This window comes from Muscardinus avellanarius, assembly GCF_963383645.1.
Source record: "Muscardinus avellanarius genome assembly, chromosome: 5".
Taxonomy (NCBI): Eukaryota; Metazoa; Chordata; class Mammalia; order Rodentia; family Gliridae; genus Muscardinus; species Muscardinus avellanarius.
Genome location: NC_137790.1, coordinates 11536952 through 11561530, shown reverse-complemented (window position 1 = coordinate 11561530; position 24579 = coordinate 11536952). Strand labels below are relative to the sequence as shown.

General features: G+C 39.0%; 2 protein-coding genes across 3 annotated transcripts in view; both read left to right on the top strand.

Annotated features, from left to right (window-relative positions):
- Window positions 1-529: 529 nt before the first annotated feature.
- Window positions 530-24579, top strand: part of ITSN1 (intersectin 1) — a gene marked incomplete at both ends in the record, with an annotated part of 173042 nt that continues 148992 nt past the window's right edge. For both annotated transcript variants that reach the window (XM_080695676.1, XM_080695677.1), the window contains 4 exons: window positions 530-557; window positions 2774-2866; window positions 5436-5499; window positions 21953-22113. In XM_080695676.1, the coding sequence (XP_080551802.1) occupies window positions 530-557; window positions 2774-2866; window positions 5436-5499; window positions 21953-22113 (346 nt within the window). The remainder of the gene's footprint in view (window positions 558-2773; window positions 2867-5435; window positions 5500-21952; window positions 22114-24579) is intronic.
- Window positions 16222-17019, top strand: LOC308262912 (small ribosomal subunit protein eS1-like; the record flags this gene model as incomplete). Its single annotated transcript, XM_080695678.1, has 1 exon — window positions 16222-17019. The coding sequence occupies one exon, from the start codon at window positions 16222-16224 to the stop codon at window positions 17017-17019; it is 798 nt and encodes a 265-aa protein (XP_080551804.1).

Genomic DNA, 24579 nt, shown 5'->3' with positions numbered 1-24579 from the left:
ATTGCGAACCTGTTTAAAATAAAAAAAGAAATGGAGTTAGAGGTGTAGCTCAAAGGTAGAATGCCCGCGTTCAATCCCCAGTATCTCCCCACCCACATCACCTAATACAATATGCAGCTTATATTAAGTGGTCAATAAAAAAGAAGCTATTATAACCATCCAGTGGTTGAAATGATGTATACAAACAGTTAAGAAAAAAGCATGTTTAAAAGTAGCAGGTACAGCACTGTGATGTACTAGGCTGCCCTGCGCTCTTGGTATCATTCATCAGACTGATAGCTGTCGCTGTTCCTTCATCGGCGTTCCTTGTTTCCATCACTCTGTGCTAAGATCTGCAGAGAATGAGTGAATGGAGCGCTTCCATTGAAACTTTCACTTGTAGAGATATTCCTTAGCTCTAGTGTTGCCTTCTGATCATTAAAGACTGCAAGTTAGTATGTTTATAAGTATATAGGAGTGGCATTTTCATAAGCTTAAATGTTGCATTTCAATTACAGGCCAAGATTAGCAAGGTAAAAGTAACAGAACCATGGCTCAGTTTCCAACGCCTTTTGGTGGTAAGTTTTCAAAATTTCTCTTTTTAAATGTATTTTGGGGCAGATTTTAAGAATTTACTATGATGGGAATTTCAGGTAAAAAAGTATAATGTGAGCCGGTTGTGGTGGTGCACGCTTGTAATCCCAGTATTTGGAGGGGAGGCTGAGATAGGAGGATCGCACAGGTTTAAAGCCAGCCTCAACTACTTAGTGAGGGTATCAGCAACTTAGTGAGACCTAATTTTCAAATAAAATATAAAATAGTATAAAATAGGTCTGGGAGTGTAGCCTGGAGGTAGAAAGCCCCTGGATTCCATTCCCAGTACCAAAAAAAAAGTATAGTATGGGTATAGTTTAATGTAGAGTGGTAGAGCTTTAGCCTAGCATGTGCAATGCCCTAGGTTTAGTTCCCCAGTACCAAAAACAAACAAACAAAAAACAACAACAACAAAAAAAACCAAAAAATCCCCACAGAGCAAATAATATAATCAGCCCTCATGTACTGTATCTTACGGTTTTAGTAATTATCAACTTATGGCCAATATTGTTTTACCTGTATTTTTTTGAAGCAAATCTCATACATTATATAATTTCCTCTATAAATATTTTAGTATGTTTAAAATATAAGAACATTTTGAAGATATAACTATAATACCATTGTCAAACATATAAAAATTTATATGCCACACTATCATACCTATAAAATGTCTATTACAATAATTTTCCCTGATAGTCTTTAGGCATTTTTTGTAATGGTTTGCTTGTCCAAATTGAGATCCAAGTGAGGTTCCTAAATCACAGTTAATTCATATGTTTTCTGAGTCACTGAGTTTAGAAACGCTTTCCTCCATCTCATTTTTTTCTTTTTAACGTATTTGTTGAAGTGGCTTGATCATTTATTATATACTTTGAATTTAAAACATAAGGTCTTTTAGTTTTGTTCATCAATTTGAAACATCAATCTGCATAAAATGTGCAGAAATGTAATTTTCCCTGACCTTCCTTGGAAATTGTGAAATGCAGTTCTTCCTTCCTGGCCCCATTATCTTTTCAGCAGAAGTCTGTGTGCCATGTTAACAGATCCCTCTTGGCACCTGTCAGATCCAGTTGTCATGAAGAGGCTCAGGGGCACAAAGCACCATTCTGTGATCACAGCTATGGAATTGATATAGACATCTATAGACTTTCAAGATGTATTGTTATTGTTTTGTGTGGGGGTTTTGTTTTGTCCGTTTTCTTAATTACTATCAATTTTTTAAGGTACTCTGATGCAGTCTTTGACACAATCAGAGTGTTCAGTGAATATATTTCCAGTGACTAAAGGGATCCATATCTGTAGAGAAGGGAGACACGGTGTTTAAACATTTTGCCAGGCCTATTCACATTTTGTATAAAACATATTTATTCTGTTTCTGCCTTTTTGCAAAGTGTCTGGACTTTGACAGATTTCCAAGTCTGTTAACTAGAATTATTTTAATGGATTTGAGTAGACCAAGGACTAAAGCTAGGAAATCACAAGAGTCAAGAGATCTCTGGTCAAAGAGTTGAAACCAAAGGAAAACCTAAATCCTAGGCTCTTTGATTGGCTTTTTTTTTTTTTAACCAAAATACTCATTTGTGAAAACAGCTTTAGTGAGGTATAACTCACCACAAAATTTGATAATTTTAACTGTACAGTGGTTTTTTAGTAAATTTTCAAACTTGTGCAACCATCACAACATTTGAGTGCTGAATATTGGTATTTGAGTATATTTACCACTTCAAAGAGATTTTCGTGGAATCACACACACAGGCTCCTAGCTGTGAGACTCAGCTGCTTTCTCCTGTTTCTGTTCTTTCTGTGTGTTGTGTGTGTGGCGCGCACACGCTGAGGATTTAACCCATGACCTTACACGTTCATCTTCTTTCATAACGTTTGCCTGTAACATTTAAGGTATCCGAGAATGTGGTTTTAAGTTTCAGATAATTTAATCTATTACTTAGGCTTATATAAATAAATTATTAACTCAATGTCTTCACAGGACAAGTTGCCAAGAAAGGAATCTGTGCCAATTATTTTTTGGTCCTGCTTTACTCCTACTTTTCTAACTTCAAATGCATTTCTTTCCAGGACAAGCAGATGTTATTTTATCAAACCAGTTTTAACACACTGACAGACCTTTAAAGTGCTATGGAAATTGTGCGTGTGAGTGTCTTGCTTTTCTCGCTGAATAACTTGTCTTTCATTTGGACTGCAGGCAGCCTGGATATCTGGGCCATAACTGTAGAGGAAAGAGCGAAGCACGACCAGCAGTTCCATAGTTTAAAGCCAATCTCTGGATTTATTACTGGTAATTCAAGTCAGTATTTTCACTTTTAGCAGCCGGGCACCTATGTCCCTGGAGGACTATTATTATGCAAAGTAGAACTCAGCAGGTGACCAGGGGTGGTTTATTCGAACTTCAGCCTGGCTTTTTATAATTGCTTTTCTTGTAATCATTTTCAGACTTTGTTTGCTGTTCTTGGGTCATGCTAGTCACTTGTTGGGGACATATCGTGGAAGGGATGGTTACAATCAATGGACCATATTTCTTAAGATCGTGGCCCTGGAGCTAAAACACTTGCTTAATTCTGATCCCGACTGACTCAGGAAACTATTAACAGATTGTAAACATTTTAAAAAAGGATTTTATTGCTGTCTCTCTAAAGGTCACTTTGTACTTTGCCTTGTCTATTGTCTTTCCTGTTTAATTATTCTTCAGGAATTCACTTTAGGAAAAATGGGTTATGGATTTTCTGGAGAAATGCTTTTGTATGTATTTAAAATGTAACTTTTTTAGTTTTTTAATTCCTCATCACTGATGTACTCTTTTAGTTAGTTGTTATATATTCTCCATAAATATATCAGAAGCACCCAAAATCTGGAGTATAGGTATTGGAAATAGCTTTTTTTTTTTTTGGTGGTGGTGGTTCTAGATATTATCCTAGGGGCATTCTGCTGCTGAGCCACACCCTCAGCCCTATTTTATTTATTTTGGTGGTATGGGGGATTAAACCTAGGGACATTCTATCTCCATGCTATACCTCTGGCCCTATTTTTTATTTTTATTTGAAACAGGGTCTTGCTAGGTTGATGAGTATCACTGTTTGCTGAGGCTGTCCTCCAACCTGTCTCAGCCTCCCAAGTACTGGGATCACAGGTGTGTGCCACCATGTCCGGCTTATTTTTTATTTTGAAACAGGATCTCACTAAGTCATTGAGAGCCTGACTAACTTGCTGAGGCTGGCCTATAACCTGTGGTCCTTCTGGCTCAGCCTTCCAAGTACCGGGGTTACAGGTGTGCCTCACCATGCCTGACTGCAGTGTATTTTGTGTGTGTGTGGTACTGGGAATGGAACCCAGGAGCATTCTACTTCCGAGCTACACCCCCAGCCCTATTTTTTTTTTTTATTATTTTGAAACAGGGTCTCACTGAGTTGCAAAGGGCCTCACTAAGTAGTAGCTGAGGCTGTCCATGAACTGCATTCCTCCTGTTTCAGCCTCCCAAATGCTGGGATTACAAGTGTGTGCCTCCATGCCTGGCTGCAATGTATTTTCTTTCTTTCTTTTTTTGGGGGGTGGTGGTACTGGGGTTCCTGGAAACCCTTCTACCTCCGGGTTACACTCTCAGACCTATTTTATACTTTTTTTTTTTTAATTTGGAAATAGGGTCTCCTATGCCAGCGCAGCTGGCTTCGAATCTGCGTGATCCTCCTGTCTCCGCCTCCCAAGTGCAGGGATTACAAGCGTGCACCACCACGCCTGGCTTATGTATTTTCTTAAAAATAAAGTATGGCTCATTAGTTTTTCCCTAAGGATTTCTGTAGCTGTGCTTTGTCACTGTGTTAATCAGTTTTCTACTACTTAGCAAAGTATCTCAGATAATGAGGAAAGGTTCAGCTGGATGTGGTAGCACACACATTTAATCCTAGCAATTTGGGAGGCTGAGGTAGGAGGACAGCAAGGTGGAGGCCAACCTAGGCAATTTAGCAAAACTCTCTCTCAAAAATAAAGCATAAAAAAAGAGCTAGAGAAACAGGGCATGGTGGTGTTGCTTGTAATCTTAGTACAGGGGAGGCTGAAACAGGAAAATAGCAGGCTCCAGGATAGCCTTAGCAAGTAGTGAGACTCTCTTCAACCTTGTGAGACCCTGATTCAAAATAAAAATAAATAGGGCTGGGGATATAGCTTGGAGGTAGAATCCCCCTGGGTTCAATCCCTAGTGTCACAAAAAAGGGGTGGGGACTAAGATGTAGTTCAGTGGTAGAGCAACCCTGGCTTCAGCCCCCAATACCACAAAAAGTGTAAACAAACAAATAAATGGGAAAGGTTTATTTGGGCTCATATTTTTGGAGATTTCAGTTCATGGCTGATTGGAGCTGTTCCGTGTCTGTGGTGTCATAATACATCATGGCAAAACCATGTGGCAGAAGAAGCCCGAAAGAGGAAGAGGAGGGGGCTGGAGTCCCAGGATCTTCTTTGAGTACAAACCCTCATAATCCTAGACTTCTCACTAGGCCCCACCTCTTAAAGGTCCCACCACCTTTCAGTAGAGCCACGCTGGAGACTAAGTGTCCAGATTTATGGTAGTCCTGATGGTAGCTAACATCTTATCACATAGCAGATTAAAGCAGACAATTGATTCTAGCAAATAGTAGGGCCTTTTTGAGATGATTTTTTTATAGTTCAGTTTTTATGTCAGTGCCATTACATTGGTCTTACTGTTGCTTATAGACTCACCATTTCACTTCTATGTGTTTAATTTTATATATAGGGTGCAGCCTCTTTGTTATTTTTGTGACTTTGCTGTTATTTTTGTGATTTTGTCTATTTCTGTCAGCTGTTGTTTTTTTCTGAAACTTTTTCCACTTAACTTACAGGTGATCAAGCAAGGAGCTTTTTTTTTCAATCTGGGTTACCTCAACCTGTCTTAGCACAGATATGGTAAGTTGGAATTTTACATAAGCAGAATGTCCAGTCCTATTTATTCAGTAATATGATTTATTATGCTCTTAGAAGGAGTACGTATTATTGTAGTCTCTAATACTCTGTTACTCTTTACTAGGGAAGTACTTCTGGAAAGTGTCTTTTTGATACCAAACAATGGCAATGCTCTGTCAAAAAGTTGAATTTCCACTAGATAATAATATTTTCTTAACAATTAGTTTGGGCCTTCATCCACATCCATTATATTCATTTGAATGTCTCACACTTCTTGCTTCATATGGAATTGTTTTTATCTTTTATTGCTTGAAGAATAAAAGGTAAAGAAAATATTTGAGAGTTTGTAGACATTAGAAATAACCAGTTTTTCTTACAGTATGGTACATGAAGGGTGAATGATGGATAGATATTATTGAATTCTGCTGTCACAAACAGGCATTTGGTCATTTGAAGCCACAGGAAAGAGATTGTACTGAAAAGAGTGGCAAATAATAGTTTAGGATTAGGCCCATGGCTCTGGAGAGCCAGGCTGAATTGTGTTGTCCTAGAAGCAGCCACATTTCCCCACAGTGTGTGGTTCTTAAACTTAGTACTCGGTTTCCCTGAGTTTGTTAGTGTTATGAAGGCAGCTTGCTTTAATAGAAAGAGCATATGACTTAGAGCCACGTATCTAAGTTTGAATCCTAGTTACACTGCTTTCTGTCTCTATGATTTCGAACATAAATATACCGTGTGTGTGTGTGTGTGTGTGTGTGTGTGTGTGTGTGTGTGTGTCCATCCCTCCTTTCATCTCGGTTTCTCAGTCTAGAAAATGGGAGTGCCTGTACTTTTATTTCAGAGTTGCTCAGAGGATTAGCAGAAAAAGTATATTTAAAGATAATAGTAATACCCCAGGTGTGGTGGCGTATGCTTGTAATCCCCGCGCTTGGGAGGCGGAGACAGGAGGATGGCGCAGGTTCGAAGCCAGCCTTGCTGGCTTAAGAGACCCTGTTTCCAAAAATAAAAAAGTATAAAATAGGTCTGGGAGTGTAGCCCGGAGTAGAAGGGCTTCCAGGAACGCCAGTACCACCAAAGGAAAAAAAAGGTCTTAGTGTGGTGCTTGGCCTATAATATAGTAGGCACTCTAAATAAAACTAAAAAAAGCCAGGTGCAGTGGTGCATGCCTGTAATCCCAGTACTTTGGAGACAGAGACAGGAGAATGACAAGTTCAATGCCATTCTCTGCAATTTAGCAAGACCTTGTCTCAAAATTTAAAAAAAAAGTATAAGTCTAAAAAGGGCTAGAGATGTAAATCAGTGATAGAGTACCCTTAGGTTCAATCTTCAGCAGAACACACACACACACACACACACACACACACACACACACACACACACACACACAGTAGCTATTAGCATCAGAGCCTTGATATTGTAAACTTTCTAACTACTTACTCATCTTCTTAAATGACCCAGCTGTTTTTAGTTATAACCTTATCTTGTTCTTATCTTGTTGATTTCAGTCTTCAGAACTCAGCCTAAGCTTTTTTTGATTAAATGTCACCATTATAAAATTTATGTTGTGAAATAGAAAAACTTTCATGGGAAAGATATATTTTTCATTGTGTTTGGATATATTCAGGTTTATATTAAACGGTCCCAGGTCCCTGTACTGCGCGTGCATGTCTGCTGTCTTTTATTTTGGCTTCCTGACATCTCGGCTGGTTGTCAGTGAATTGGCTGCTAGATTCTCTCTTTGCTTGTGTCCTTGTGCCTCTGAAGCCACTCTAGTTATAATTTCTGATCAGCTAGAGCTAGAGAAGGAAAAGACTGAGAAGAGAAGAGCATTTGAGTGAGAAATCATGCCAGGCAGGCGCAGGAGCTCTGTCCTGTCAGGTACACCTAAATTTAGGTGCAGAGACTTCTGTGGCACCTGTTTTAATCATAGCAGCTTCTTTTGCTTTGCATCCTGGCATATAATCCCGCCTCCCTCCTTCAAGACCTCTCAGCACAACCTGCTTTTCCAAGCCTGGTTTCTCCTCCACTGACTCAGACTTTCTGTTAGAGTCACAGTTATTGAAGTTTCATTCAAGAAGTATCTTATGATGAATACTCTACTGAGGAAATCAACACTAAAAACATATTTAACAGATGTCTACTAGAGCCCTTGACTGTTGTAGACACAGGGTCTAATAGGAAACAAAATAGACAAAATCTGGACTTTCTTCAAAATTACAAACTTGTGGAAGGAGATAGTCAAGTCAATATTGACAGAAAGTTGTCACATAATAATGAGTGTCAAGGAGAAAAGCAAAATATTATTTAATGAATTTTACTTTCATAATTAAGGTCATTGTCAGTTGTCTAAACTGTTTTTAGTTTAGTGGCCCAAAGTCATTTCTATCTTTAGCTGCATGGCTAAAAGTCATTTTTTTTTTTCCTTCCAGTGCTAGGCATCTAACTCAGGGCCTTGTACATGCTAGGGAAACTGAGCTGCATCCCAGCACCTATGATAGCTTTTGCTAATTTATTTTTATAATGAAAACTTTTACTAGCAATAAAAAATGGCACTTTAGTAGTCATAAGTTGAATCAGAAATGTTTTTTATATCTTTGTTTTCTGACATTCTGCCAAATAAATTTGTGATGACCTTTTACTTTTATAAAAAATTCCTATTTTAAAAAATTGTTAAAAATGCCGATGTTTTCCCTAAAGAAATATTTATGAAAAGTAATTCAAAATTTGTGGACTAAAGATGTACTAACATGATGGGATAATGTATTCCAGAGGATGAGCAGGATCTGTCTTCTAGCTCCAGGTCTTGGACTTGCTTAATAGTAACCCTTGGCAGTACTTGCCTTCTTCTAGTCTAGATGGTTGGTAAGTAATCACAGTTTGTCCCACAATCCCCCCTCCATATTATTCTTGTATTATGTGGTTTTTCTCTAAAGGTCTCAGGGCTGCCTTGCTCCTTATAGGGAGAGGGATAGGATGGACTCTGAAGTTTTAGGCATTGGCTCTGAAGTTTTAGCTCCTGTGTCTAGCATCTGGATTAGAAGAGAATTTTTCATTGAAAATTGAGTATTCTTTGTTCTCTCCCTTCTTCTCCCTCCCTCCTTTACATTCTTGACTCTGGACTTTGTTTCAAATACATGAGGGTTATAGACTGATTAGGAGTATATGTGAGCTGCCTTTATAATGTTTCCATGTAGAAACTATAGTCTAGTTAGCGAGTTTCTCAACTTTTAAATTGTAAACTATTCATTTTATGAAGACTGTTTGTCTCTCCCATCTGATTTCCAATGAAGAGTACAAGAAACCTGAATTCTCAGAAGATGGGGTTTGGTCATTGTGTGTAATGCCAAATTATAACAATAGCCAAAGATGATACATCTTTCTAGAAATTTCCTTACGAATAAGGAACTGGAAAGAAACTGGCGGATATCCTTTTGGCAACTGGAATGCTTAAAATTGTTCCAGCCTTGCTGTGATGTCGACTGGGAAGAGAAAGCGGAGGGGATTGACCAAAACCAGAAGATAAAGGAAAGAAAAAGAAGTGTGGCGTGGCATTTAGATGAAGGTTGGGAATCGGGGTGGCAGGGCCTTTGGAGGAGAGAAGACGGGAGGGGAGCCCCTCAGAAACAGGCTCCTGAGGGAAGAGTTGGGGCGAAGACACAGCAGAGGACTGGGCAGCGGGTGCTCTGGTCCCGGGAGGGGGTGGGCAGGGTAGGGCCATGGGACCTGTGCTGTGCAGGATACTTCTGAGTTATGGCTCAGCAGCTGGATCATCTCACCAAGGGCCGGAGGGAGCCCCCTGGGGTCTGGATCTCCTCTGCCCGCCCTGCCTCCCAGCCTTCACCATCCCAGCTCATGGCCCTGGGTGCAGGAGCATCTCTGAGGGGCGCACCTAGTTCCTCTCTGTCCCACATCCACCCATCAGCAGTGCTTCTGAGGCCATTGACAGACGTTATCTCCAAGCTGGCCACTTCTTCTGTTTCGGCGGGTGGCCTCCTGCTCTGCCACCTTACCTGGGTCCTCCTTTGGAGCACCTAGGCTGGATTCGATTTCACGCTCCCTTTTGAGACTTCATTTTCCCAATAGCAGCTGGAATATTTTTAAAAAGTAAATCCACTTAAAACTCTCCACTGAGAATAAGATCTAAAGTCATTACCAAGGGTACCAGTCCCAATACGATCTCTATTTTCCTCTTTTATTTTGCATCATTCTCTTCCTTGATTTCTACCCTCCAGAAATTGACCTGTTTTGAAGTGGGCCAGGTTTTTTCGTGCGTCAGAGTCACTGCACTTAGTGTCCCTTCTTCCCACAATACAATCCTGGACCCTCACAGAGTTGGTTCATTACCTTTCGGGTTTCAGTTTGTCACCACCCAGTAAGGTGCTCCCTGACCAACTGAAGTGCTTCCTTCTTCCCACTTCTCTTTCCCATTAGCTGAATAGCACTTGTTACATGCAGGTGTGTGTAGAGTGTTTGTGTGTGTGTGTGTGTGTGTGTGTGTGTGTGTGTGTGTGTGTAAAACGTTTGCTTGCACCAAAATAAAAGTTCTGTGAGGGAGGGACTTGTCTGTCTTTTGTACAGTTAAAACTCCAAATCCTTGGACCTTAGTAGATGTCCCCCTTCCATGGTTGACCAAATTGAGTTGATCTGCATTATTGCTTGGCCTTGAACTTTACCTTAGTGGGTACCAGGTGGGAGATGAGCAGCCCCTGACAGGCCTGTGGAAGAGGTGGGCTCCGAAAGAAATCTGCAGCTTCTGCTCTGCTGCAGGGAATGTGATGGGGCCTCCTCCTTTAATCCTACAGCATATACAGAGGAGTTTCAGAATAGCTACCCTTATGTACAATACAAGCAACACACCTATAAGTAGAGTTCAAAATTACTTTGTGGTTCTTTCTATATTTTAATTAATTTATTCATTCACTTATTTATTTAGAGATAGTAGGATTGAACTCAGGGGTGTTCTACCTCTGAGTCACACCCCAGCCCTGTTTTATTTTTAGCATGAAACAGGTTCTCACTAAGTTGCTGAGAATCTTGCTAAGTTGCCAAGGCTGGCCTTGAACCTATAATCTGCCTGTCTCAGCCTCTCAGGTACTGAGATTATAGGCATGCACCACCAAGCCTGGCAATTCTCTTTACTTTTGAACTGAGGACATAGTAAGCATTATTTTGAGTGGTTATTTATTTATTTATTTATTATTTTTTAAATTTTTTTATTGGTGCACTGTATTCATACATCATAGTGGGATACAAACTTTTGTAGACATACATGCACACATCTCCCAGTCAGCCCCCACCCGATCCCCACCCCGTTCCCTCCCCATCCCTCCTTCCCATGCTTGGCTTAGTGGTTGACATCTAGTATTATAGCAATTTATCCAAAATTAAAAATGATAATCTCACATAACAGTTTCATTTGTCTGATACCAAGCTTTTGATAACTTAAAGATAACATTTCAATATTTCTTTTTGCTTTCTTTATTACCAGAGAATATTTTTTTTCTTTTTTTTTTTTAGGTGAAACTATCATATAATTATATATTTATTTTTCAGAAAAAAAATCTATCCTAATATGGAATATGGACTCTAGATACCCAAAACGATCTCGAAAAAGAACAAAGCTAGAAGATATATATTTTCTGATTTCAAACCATATAAAGCTACAATAATTGAAACAGTATAGTACTGTTCTAAAGGCAGATATATAAACCATTGGAGTTAAATAAAAGCCTAGAGCTAAATTCTTTCATATATTGTCAAGTTATTTTTGACAAGGTTTCCACGAACATTTGGTGAGGGAAATAATAATCTTTTAAATATTGTTGAAAAATAATAATTACATGAAAAAGAATAAAATTGGACCCTTACCTAACACCATATACAAATATTAACTCAAAATAGATAAAAGACCTAAATATAAATCTTAAGACTATAAACTTTTAGAAGAAAATCTGGGTCATAAAACTTCACAACATTGAAATTGGCAGTGATTTCTTGGATATGATTTCAATGACACAGGCAACAGAAGAGTATACAAACTCCTAAAAAAAAAAAAAATATTGTATATCCAAAGACAATGTAAACAGAGTTAACAGTTACTGATTGAATGGGATAAAATATTTCTAAATGCTATATCTGAAGGTATATTAATATTCCAACTAGAATTCCTAAAAATTAACAACAATAAAAGCAAACAATACAATTTAGAGATAGGTAAAAGACTAACATAAGTAATGAATCTCCACAGATAACTAATCTTAGTTGTCTGTTGGATGGAAAATCTTGTTTCTCTGGTTCTGGTGTGTGTTACCTAGTTCTTCTTTGTAGTTAATCTCTGAGTATTTTCTCTAGTGCTGGTTTTGAAGACATAAATTCCTTCAGTTTCTGTTTGTCATGGAAGCTTCTTATTTCTCCATCTAATTTGATAGAAAGTTTTGCTGGGTAGGAAATTTTTGGCTGGAAGTTGTTTTCTTTCAGAGTTTGGAATATGTTACTCCAAGCCCTTCTGGCTCTCATGACTTAGTTTGGGAAGTCTGAAGTGATTCTGATTGGTTTGCCTCTGAATGTCACTTGGCCCTTTGTTTTTTGTTGCCTTTAAGATTCTCTGCTTGGCTTCCACATTGGTCATTTTGACAATTATGTGGCATGGGGATCCTCTTCTCTGATCCTGTCTAAAGGGAGTTCTATAAGTTTTCTGGACCTGTGTATCGACCTCTTGCTCTATGTTTGGAAATTTTTCTGCTATTACTTCCTTGAAGAGATTGTTGATCCCTTTGGTTTCACCTTCTTTTCCCTCCTCTATTCCAATTATTCTTAGGTTAACTCTCTTAAAATGGGCCCATATATCTTCAATGTCAGATTCCTGGTGTCGGATATTTTTTTCTAGATTAGAAACTCTGAGTTCATTTTTGGATTGCTCATCTTCTAAGAGCGAGATTCTATTCTCCATGTGGTCTAATCGGTTGTTTGTACTTTGAATTGAGGTCTTTACTTCATTAATTGCATCCTTTATCTCTTTTTGGCTCTCTGAATTCTTTTTGAAACACCTCTATTATTTCTACAGTTATTTTCCTGATTTGATCTTCTAGAAATCTCTGAATTTCTGTTTTTTCAGGTTCTGATGTTGTGGGCTTGTAGGCATTCATTGCTCCATTATTATTCCTCTTTCCCATGATTTTGGAAGTTTGTGCCTTCTCTGGGTTCTTCCCTTGGGTCACTACAACTTTGCTTAAGGTGCTCTGGATCTTGAGTCTGTGGTATCTCAGACCCTACTACTCCTTTACTGGGTTGTATCACAGAGTTTCAGACCCAGGGAGTCGATAGAGGCTGCTTTAGACTATGGGGGGGTGCCGGGTTGGGCGTTCTCCTATGGTGTGATATCTCTGCCACCGCCACTCCCCCACTGGGTCAAGTCCCTGGGAGTGCAGTACTGGGATTTCTCCTCTGGGGCACGCAATTTGACTCACTGTTGTTGAGTACGCAGATCGAGCTGTAGTGGACTCGGTGAATTCACTGCTGCTGCCGCCGGTGGCAATATGGCACCGCTGCCACACCCTCGGCCATGAGGCTGGCGTATTTGTTCTCTGGTTTTGAGCTTCGCTCTGAGTCCCTGCAGCGTGTGCTGAGCTCAGCCACTGGGAGCTTTAGATGCTCCCTGCGCCGAAAAATACCGCCCGGCTGCTCCGCAGCGGCTCACCTCGGCTCGCTGTAGCCATCCGGTGAACTCGCTGCTGCCGCCGGCAGTAAGGTGCTGCTGCCACGTCCTCGGGCATGAGGCCGATGTATCTCCTCTGTGGCTCTGAGCTTTGTTCTGAGTCCCCTTCCTCTCTGGAGCCTGGTGATTTTTTTTGTTTCTCTGGTGATGGTGTTTTCTGGCTATGAAAGTGCTGATTTTGTGGTAATGGAGATTAGTTGTTAGCGGGGCTCTTAAGCCCCGCTTTTCTTGGTTGCCATCTTCCCGGAAGTCTCTTGAGTGGTTATTTAGATTAGCTTTTGTTCCCCTCCTGTTAGGACATTTATTTAAAATATTATTAGGTATCCCTTCTCATCTTTGTGGAATTATTTATTTATGGTACTGGATTTTTTTTCTACCTCAGCCCTTTTCATTATTTATTTTGAAACACAGTCTTCTTAAGTTACCACTAAGTGGTCTTTACCTGTGACTTCCCAAGTACTGGGATAATAAATATGTACCACCGCATCTGGCGGTGGTTGTTTCCTCCTCCTCCTCCTTCTCCTTTTCTTCTTCTTCTTCTTCTTCTTCTTCTTCTTCTTCTTCTTCTTCTTCTTCTTCTTCTTCTCCTCCTCCTCCTCCTCCTCCTCCTCCTCCTTCTTCATCTCATTATCATTATTATTACTACTACTACTACTACTACTACTACTACTACTACTACTATTTTTGGTTTTGCTTTGAAACAAGATCTCGCTAGGTTGCTGAGAGTCTCACTATGTTGCTAAGGCTGTTTTTGAACCTGCAATCTGCATGTCTCAGCCTCCCAAGTACTGAATTACCTGCCTAGCCAATTTTATCCTTTTAATATATAATACATTAAAAAGTTTCTAAAAGCTCAGATTATCCAAAGAGTTTCACTCAGAGAAGGCCAGTCACTTTCCTGTTCTTCATTTCCTGTTCCCACCTATCTTTCTTTCTTTCTCTCTCTCTCTCTTTCTTTCTTCCTTCCTTCCTTCCTTCCTTTCTTTTTTGAACAGGGTCTTACTAAATTACTAAGACTGGCCTTGAACCTGAGATCGTCCTATCTTAGACTCCCAGACGTGAAGTGCCATGCCTGACTTGCTAGTTTCTTGCTAGCCCTTATTTGTTACTTCCATAAGGGGGAAAATTAGGTACGTCATGTGTAATGTGTATGTATTTATACATAGATTATTTCTTACAATTGCCTTTTTTGTTCTTTTCTCATTTCATTACATGTCCTGGAAACCTTGTATCACTCCATAGAGATCTTCCTCATTTTCCTTTTACATTTCTATAGTACTCATTGTGGAGGCCATACTGTAGTTTATTCAACCGATGTCCTGTGTCCATGCATTTAAGTTATTTACAATATTTTACAATTACAGATAGTCCAACAGTAAATGACCTTATGCATATGTGCCTTTGTGTTATAGGAAATGTATCTTTAGATGCATTTCCTAGGTGTACAATCACTGATTACATGGTTTTCCTTCCATTAGCAGTTGTAGTGCTTTCCCCCATCAACAGTGTGTAAGAGTGATGTATCATTTATTTGTACAAATCAAATAAAAAAGCTGAGCTTTGGTTTCCAGCATATCTCATCCATTTCTTTTTTTTCTTTTTCTTTTTCTTTTTTTTTTCTTTTTTTTTTTTTTTTGGTACTGAGGATTGAACCCAGAGGCATTCTGCCTCCAGCCCAGTATTATTTCTTATTTGGTAAAGAGGGTCTCATTAGGTTGCTTAAAGCCTCACTAAGTTGCCAAGGCTGGCTTTGAACTTGTGATCCTTCTGTCTCAGTCTCCTAACTATTGGTATTACAAGTGTGCACCATCATGCATGGCTAACTACAGCTTTTAACATCAGGCTAAATGCTATATTCAAAACAAGTTTGTTTCAAGAGTCATGTATAGAAATTGCTGTTTTAGCATGTATTTTTACTTTGGAAGTTTTATGAATTTAATCTCAGTATCGTCAGACTTACAGTCTTTGAGGGGATTAGGAAAAATGAGTTAACTAGAGAAAGAAATAAACGGGAGAAGAAATGGATGGCAGAACTGAAGTACAGTTTATCAGAGAAGCCTTGTGAAATAGAAGGTCAGCTCTAGTCCAGTGTGTTGGGGGAAGGGTGGAAAGCTGAGCTTATTGATTTGGAGAAACATTTTTAAGAATTGCAAAACTCTCAACCAAATGATGAAATTATGGTAGCTATTTAAACTTAAGACTCTAGCATCTGAGAATTACATGTTTCTTCTTACTCATGGAGGCACTTACGTGGGAAAGTTTTTAGCACACTAAATTATTCTAATTAAACCATTACTAGGAACTCTTTTCTCTCCTAACCCACTCATTATCCCACATTAGATATTTCTGGTATTTACTAGAAGACACATTTTGGGGGCATCAGCATGGGGAGTAGGGGTGGGCCTCTGTCTGATTTATTTATTTAAAAATAAATACTAAAGTATCCATACTGCTGTTTATTCCTTTATTAACATTTTACCCCCTGAAAACTGTTTAAAGTAGTTGAATATCTTTTTTTAAACAACCTTTATTTTTATTCAAGTGTGTGTGTTTGTGTGTGTGTGTGTGTGTGTGTGTGTGTGTGTGTGTCTGACTGGAGTTGAACTTAGGGCCTCACGTATGCTAGGCAGACATGTTACCACTGAGCTACACTCCCAGTCATACCTGAATATCTTTTTAAGAATACTTGGCAAAAGAAGGAATGTTTGCTATTTCGTTTTATTTACCTAACTTTGAAAGATAGTATAAAAATCATGGGGACTAATTATAGTTATGAATCTAAATGAAAAAAATAAGAAAATTATGGCACATGGAATTTCACAGTGTATCAAAAGAATAATATACTCTGGCAACGTTAGGCCAGTAGTTCAAGATTGGTCCTGAACCAATAAATTGTATTACCATTAGCCTTAATATCACCAGACAAGAGGAAAAGATTTGTGATTAGATTAGCAGGTACAGATTTGGCCTTTGATAAAAAATACAGCCCTTTTGGCTCTCCCAGCGGCACCATGGCGGTTGGCAAGAACAAGCGCCTTACTAAAGGCGGCAAGAAGGGAGCCAAGAAGAAAGTGGTTGATCCATTTTCTAAGAAAGACTGGTATGATGTGAAAGCCCCGGCCATGTTCAATATAAGAAATATTGGGAAAACACTAGTCACGGGGACTCAAGGAACTAAAATTGCATCTGATGGCCTCAAGGGTCGTGTGTTTGAAGTGAGCCTTGCTGATCTGCAGAATGATGAAGTCGCATTTAGGAAATTCAAGCTAATCACTGAGGACGTTCAGGGTAAGAACTGCCTGACTAACTTCCATGGCATGGATCTTACACGGGACAAGATGTGTTCCATGGTCAAAAAATGGCAGACTATGATTGAAGCTCATGTTGATGTCAAGACTACCGATGGTTATTTGCTGCGTCTCTTCTGTGTTGGTTTTACTAAAAAACGCAACAATCAGATACGGAAGACCTCTTATGCTCAGCACCAACAGGTCCGCCAAATCCGGAAGAAGATGATGGAAATCATGACCCGGGAGGTGCAGACAAATGACTTAGTCAATGAAGTAGTCAATAAGTTGATTCCAGATAGCATTGGGAAGGACATAGAAAAGGCTTGCCAGTCTATTTATCCTCTTCATGATGTCTTCGTTAGAAAAGTAAAAATGCTGAAGAAACCCAAGTTTGAATTGGGAAAACTAATGGAGCTTCATGGTGAAGGTAGCAGTTCTGGAAAAGCTACTGGGGATGAGACAGGCGCTAAAGTCGAGCGACCTGATTCATATGAACCACCAGTCCAAGAATCTGTTTAAAAGTCCAGATTTTTAATAGTGACAAATAAAAGGTCCTATTTGTGAAAAAAAAAATACAGCAACCTTTTTTAATAAGTAGAATGAAAACTGTTTAAATATGCCAGACTACTTTCCAAGAATCTTTACCAAAATATTGTAAACAGTGAAATACTGAAGCCATTTCACTTATTTTATTTACTTATTTATGTATGTTTTGTGATACTGGGGTTTGAATCCAGAGGCATTCTACCTCTGAGCTATATACCTGATTTTATTTTATTTATTTTGAAAGAGTGTCTCACTAAGTGGTGGAGAGCCTCACTAAGTTGCTGAGGGTGGCCATGAACTTGTGATCCTCCTGTCTCAGCCTCCCAAGTACTGGGATTAAAGCCACCACTGCACAGGTTAGCTATTTCATTTAAACTCAGAACTCAGCTGGGCGTGGTGGCACACACTTGTAATCCCAGCATTCAGGAGGCTGAGACCAGAGGATCACAGTTCGTGGACAGCCTCAGCTACTTAGTGAGGCCATGTACAACTTAGTGGGGCCATGGTTTGAAATAAAGAATAAAGAATAGGGTAGGGGGTATAGCAAGAAGATATTTAATACTGTTTTAGTGGTAGTAAGACCAATATAAAAAGGTTGGTATAGCTAGGTGTGGTGGCGCATGCTTGTAATCCCAGTACTTGGGAGGCTGAGACAGGAGGATCATGGCGGACAGCCTCAGCTACTTAGTGAGGCCCTTTGCAACTCAGTGAGACCCTGTTTCAAAAAAAAAAAAAAAAATGATGAAGCCAAGTGTGGTGGTGCACACTTGCACTTGTAATCCCAGCATTCGGGAGGCTGAGACAGGAGGATCATGGTTAACAGCCATCCTCGGCTCTTTAATGAGACCCTCTACAACTCAGTGAGACCCTGTTTCAAAATAAAGAATAAAACAATAGGACTAGGGGTGTAGCTCAGAGGTAGAATGCCCCTGGCTTTCATCCCCAGTGCTAAAAAAAAAAAAAAAAAAGAATAAAAATAGGGCTGGGGGTGTAGCTTGGAGGTAGAATGCACCTGGGTATCATCTCCAGTGCTCAAAAAAAAAAAAAGAAAAAAAGGTATAAATATTGGAAAAGAAAGATAATGCTTTTTACTTCTAGTTATATGACTGAATACTTATTTAACATATTTTTAGTATAAGATTCATAGAGGTTTGGTAAGATAGCTATATATAGCATAGTAGGTTTTCTTTTCTTTTTTTATTTTGCGGTACTGGGGATTGAACCCAGAAACATTCTATCTTCAGTCTATACTCCAGACTCATTTTATTTTTTATAAAATAAAAATTAGCCTTAGCTAATTTGCTACGGTTGATCTTAAACCTGTGATCCTCCTGTTTCAGCCTTCCAGGTACTGAGATTATAGGCAGGCACCACCACACCCAGCTATAAATCATTTTTAAAAATAAAATATAGCTGGGTATTGTGGTATACACTTGCAATTACAGTATTTGGAAGGCTGAGACAGGAGGATCTCAGGTTTGCAGCCAGCCTCAGCAAGTTAGTGAGGCCTTCACAACTTAGACCCTGTTTCAAAATAAAAACTAAAAGATAGGGCTACAGGTGAACCTTGGAGGTAGAGTGTTCCTGGGTTCAATTTCCAGTACCTCAGTAAATAAATAAATACATAAATAAATACTTAAATAAATAAAATCTTAGCTGGTCATGGTTCATGCCTGTAATTCTATTACTTTAGAGACTGAGGCAGAAGAACCACAGGTTTGAGACCAGCCTCAGAAAGTTAGGAAGTTTCTCAACAACCTAGCAAGACCCTATTTCAAAACATAAAATAAAAAGGGCTGGCGATGTAGCTTAGAGGTAGAATGTTCCTGGACCAGTACCAATACCAAAAAATAAACAAGATAAAATCTTAGCCAGGCCAGGCATGGTGGCGCATGCTTGTAATCCCAGCATTTGGGAGGCTGAGAATGGAGGATTGCAGCTCGCCGACAGCCTCAGCTACTTAGTGAGGCCCTCTGCAACTTAGTGAGACCCTGTTTCAAATTAAAAAATAAAAAATAGCACAGGGGGTGGAGCTCGGAAGTCGAATGCCTCTGGGTTCCATCCCCAGACCTGCAAAAAAAAAAATGTGTGTGTGTGTGTGTGTGTGTGTGTGTAGATAGATAGATAGATAGATAGATAGATAGCCAGTTGCTATGCTATGTTCCTGTAATCCCAGTGAGACTCTGTTTCAAAATAGAAAAGTAAAAAAATAGGGTTGGGGATATGGCTGAGAGGTAAAACACCCCTGGGTTGAGCCTTAGTACCACAACTATAAAATAAAACATAAAATGAAATAAATTCTTTATGCTGGAAATGAGCACCAAAAGATGGAAATAAGGGAAATACTCTTTAAGGCAAAATTTACAAAGTTGTTTAGAATACATTTATCAATGAAACTTTATTGTTTATATGAAGAAAGTGATGCAGTCCCAATGAAGAAATGGGAAGACAGTTTTCTCTGGTGGGAAGATTATTATATATATATATATATCCCCCCCCCCCAGTACTAGAGATGGAACCCAGGGGCATTCTACCTCCAAGCTATACTCCCAGTCCTATTTTTTATTCTTTATTTTGAGACAGGGTCTTACTGATTTGCAAAGGGCCTCACTAAGTAACTTGAGGCTGTCTGTGAACCACGATCTTCCTGTCTCAGCCTCCTGAATGCTGGAATTACAAGTGTGTGCCACCATGCCTGGTTTATAATATATCAGTTTTATAAAAATTATATAAATCAGTTTTGGGTCTTATAGAGTGTGTAGAATAAAGAAAATGATCTTAAAGTTCACAGAGCAATACAAATATTCATGAAGAGTCAAGAAAAAATTTTAAAAAGGGGAAAAGAACCTTGCAAGTTATCCTAACATGCCAGAGAGCCAGGGTCATCAGATCATCATCATATTGGCCTGGGAATTGTTTGGTTAGAACAGAGAATTCAGAAATAGGTCTCACATTGAGACCCTGTTTCCAAATAAAATATAAAATAGGTCAGGGGTGTAGCCTGGAGGTAGTAGGCCCCTGGGTTCTATCCCCAGTACCACAAAAAAAGAAAGAAAGAAATAGGTCTTGCATCATATGAACACTTGATGTACAACAAAAACATGTTTAAATTCAGTGAGGAGACATTAGTAATAAATATTGTTGAAAATGTTAAGAAATATCCAGAATCAGTCCCTGGGATAGCATGTCACACACAGGTCAAATTTGCAGTTGTTACAGATTGAAATGTAGCTGGGTGCAGTGGCCTATCAACCCAGCAACTCTGGATGCTAATGCAAGAGGGTCGCAAATTCAAGGCCAGCCTAAGCCACTTACTGAGTTTCTGTCTCTAAAGAAAAAGTGTAAGGGTTGGGGATATAATTTAGTGTTAGAGCACCCTTGACTTCAATCCCCAGTACCACACACAAAAAAATATTTTTTAAATAAAATTGTATAAGCACAGCAGGCTGCTGTGGTGTGGACCTGTAATCGTAGCCACGCAGGAGTCTGAGGCGGGAGTTGAAGGCCTAACTGGGCAGTGAAGAGCAAATCCAACTGACCGAGCTCATTAGTGGTGGAGGAAGTGCAGAGGGGCCATGACTGCAGGGAGACCAGGAAGGCCTGAGGTAGAAGGAACTTCTTGCGTTGTGGCTGTTTTCCAAAATAATCATGTTGACCTTTACAGCTTTTGTCATTTTAAACATTTTTATTCTTCGTGGTGGGCATTCTTTTGATGTGTGTTGGACTCACCCAGGGCCCCACATGTGCTAAGCAGGCAGCACTCTGCCACTGAGCCATCTCCCCACATCCCTTCTTTTTAAAAAATTTAAAACACAGTCTTGCCAAGTTGCCCAGACTGGTCTCAAATTTGTGATCATTCTGCCTCCACCTCTTGAGTAGTTGGGATTACAGGTGTGTGCCATAATGCCCAGGTTGTGTAATTTAATTTTCTTTTTGGGGACAGTGTCTGGATGTGGCTGAATTTAAGAGATTGCTAGCCATGGCATTTTATTTGGGCTAGTTGTCTTATTTGATGTTTCCAATAAAATTTTTCTTAGGATTAGTTTAAAAAAATAAATCTTTACTCTTTTAATATCTCTACCAAGAGAAATAAAATCTGAATATTTCTCATGTAAGTCATGCATATGCAGTTTTGGTTGTATAATATAGTTTCCAATTGTAAGTACTAAGCCTTTTCTTCCTGTTCCTTATTCTTCTTTGAGAATTAATACTTTATTTAGAAGCTCATTACAAGTTTCACTTGGACAAATTATGTTTGAGTATCATTTTCAAATAGCAAGCACACTCATAAATTCAGGGTTGTTGAGTAGACAGGGTAGGTTTCTAAAGAAAAGTTAATTTTAACAGCCTTAGAAGTATTCCAGTCTGGTATGTCATGGAAAAGCAAGCACAGCATAACACAGCATGGCATGTCCCGCTGTGGAAGTGTCTAGAACTCTACAGAGTAACTTCACCAAGTTTCTCTAGAACAAATACTCTCTGGTTTTGTATTCATTTTCTTACCAACTTTAATTGCAACATAATTTATGTAATAAGATTCACTATCAGACTATATAATTTAGTGGTTTGTAGTATATTCACAGAGTTGGATAGCCATCATCAGTATCTAATTTCAGAACATTTTTTTCTCAAAATGAAATCTTTTATCTTAAATCTGCAGACTCAAGCTGAAAATTACATGATATATTATATACAGGTAAAGAATGACATCAAAAGTCATTTGGTATTCATGTAAAACCTTGCCAGTTCTTGTAGGTTCTGCCCCGTCACGTGGTGGATAAGTTTTGTTGTATTTGTTCTCCTTAGGAATGGGGGCTGATTATTTTGCTCTCGTGTCAGTGGGAGTGGTGGTTGGGAAAGGTTCTTTTGTGCTCAGCGGTTCTGAGGCTGTACTGCTGGTTTGCAGGGCACTAGCTGACATGAATAATGATGGAAGAATGGATCAAGTGGAATTTTCCATAGCTATGAAGCTCATCAAACTGAAGCTACAAGGATATCAGCTGCCCTCTGCACTTCCCCCTGTCATGAAGCAGCAGCCAGTTGCCATGTCTAGTGCACCTGCATTTGGTAAGTCTGAAAATGAATTGGTTCCTATATTTCATTGTATATTTTAAAATAGGTGTTTTTCTTTTTTTCCCCTCTGAGTTTATAACATTATGAAATTCTTGGGGGGTAATTCTGTCTGAAAACTGATGGGCCTTTGCAGGAAACTACTGCTGAGGGGATGGAGTAGGTACATGTGAACTCTAAGGTGAAAGTCCGCACAAGGAAAGCAGAGGTGCAGTGTGCCTCTTGGTCAGGGAAGGGCACAGAGGGCACCTGTCTCTTCCTGCTCTCTGCCGAGACCTTTCTTGTGGTTGCGCTTACCTACTTCCCTCTGGTTTCTGTTTCTACAATACCTTCATTTGTCATTGTCCATAAACAGTTCTTTTAGATTATGTTGTCTAAAAATATGTTTTTTGACTCATGGTATTGAGGCAGATGCCCCCTGTATTGGTCCATTTTACATCATTCTAACAAAATACCTGAGACAGGCTAATGTTATGAAAAACAAGAAGTTTATTTCTTTAGTGCACAGTTCTGGAGACTCAAGGGCAAGGTGCAAACATTAGCTCAGTTCTGGACAGGACCTCATGGCAAATGACAGCACAGTGGGAAAGGAGAACACATCTTGAAGCAGGAAACCAGAGAGCGAGTCAGGGCTCACACTCGCACTTAAAGCAACTCTAGGGAAAGAGGGAGCTCAGCGCCCCAGGGCAGCTGCCTCAGTCCTCCCAGGAGGAGCTGCCTCACTGACTAAGTATCTCCCAGTGGGCACCTCCTCTTAAAGGCCCACCATCCGCCCCATTGCCACACAGGGGGCTGGGCTTCCAGCACATCAACCTTTGGCTTTAAAACATTAGCAGGCCACATTAATTTTTTTTTTTTTTAGGCTAAAAAGGAACAGAAAAAGAGATATCGTTATCCCTACTAAAAATGCATTTCCAGCCCAGCGTGGTGGCGCACGCTTGTAATCCCCGCGCTTGGGAGGCAGAGACAGGAGGATCACGTAGGTTCGAAGCCAGCCTCGCTGGCTTAAGAGACCCTGTTTCCAAATAAAATATAAAATAGGTCTGGGAGTGTAGCCCAGAGGTAGAAGGGTTCCATCCCCAGTACTACCAAAAAAAAAAAAAATGTATTTCCATAAAAAATTATGTTTCAGGTAGGTCTTTTCCTTATGAATTAGCAGTTGACTGAAATCATCAGCATTTTTTATTTCTTCTCTGTACTCACCCTAGACTTGGTTGATTTGAAGATTATAATAATCAATGAAACATTTTGACTTATGAGGAGGTTCTTTTTTTTTTGGTGCACTGTATTCATAGTGGGGTACAAAAAAACTTATGTAGACATACATGCACACATCACCCAGTCAGCCCCCACCCAATCCCTACCCCATTCCCTCCCCATTCCTCCTTCCCATGCTTGGCTTAGTGGTTGACATCTAGTATTATAGCAATTTATCCAAAATTAAAAATGATAATCTCACATAACAGTTTCATTTGTCTGATACCAAGCTTTTGATAACTTAAAGATAACATTTCAATATTTCTTTTTGCTTTCTTTCTTAACAGAGAATATTTTTTCTTTTTTTTTTTTAGGTGAAACTATCATATATTTATATATTTATTTTTCAGAAAAAAAATCTATCCTAATATGGAATATGGACTCTAGATACCCAAAACGATCTCAAAAAAGAACAAAGCTAGAAGATATATATATTTTCTGATTTCAAACCATATAAAGCTACAATAATTGAAACAGTGTAGTACTGTTCTAAAGGCAGATATATAAACCATTGGAGTTAAATAAAAGCCTAGAACTAAATTCTTCCCTATATTGTCAAGTTATTTTTGACAAGGTTTCTACGAACATTTGGTGAGGGAAATAATAATCTTTTAACTAAATATTGTTGAAAAATAATAATTACATGAAAAAGAATAAAATTGGACCCTTACCTAACACCATATACAAATATTAACTCAAAATAGATAAAAGACCTAAATATAAATCTTAAGACTATAAACTTTTAGAAGAAAATCTGGGTCATAAAACCTCACAACATTGAAATTGGCAGTGATTTCTTGGAAATGATTTCAATGGCACAGGCAACAGAAGAGTAAACAAACTCCCTAAAAACTAAAAAAATATTGTATATCCAAAGACAATGTAAACAAAGTTAAAAGTTACTGATAGAATGGGATAAAATATTTCCAAATGCTATATCTGAAGGTATATTAATATTCCAACTAGAAATCCTAAGAATTAGCAACAATAAAAGCAAACAATACCATTTAGAGATAGGTAAAAGACTAACATAAATAATGAATCTCCACAGATAACCAATCTTAGTTGTCTGTTGGATGGAAAATCTTTTTTCTCTGGTTCTGGTGAGTGTTACCTATTTCTTCTTTGTAGTTAATCTCTTTGAGTATTTTCTCTAGCGCTGGTTTTGAAGACATAAATTCCTTCAGTTTCTGTTTGTCATGGAAG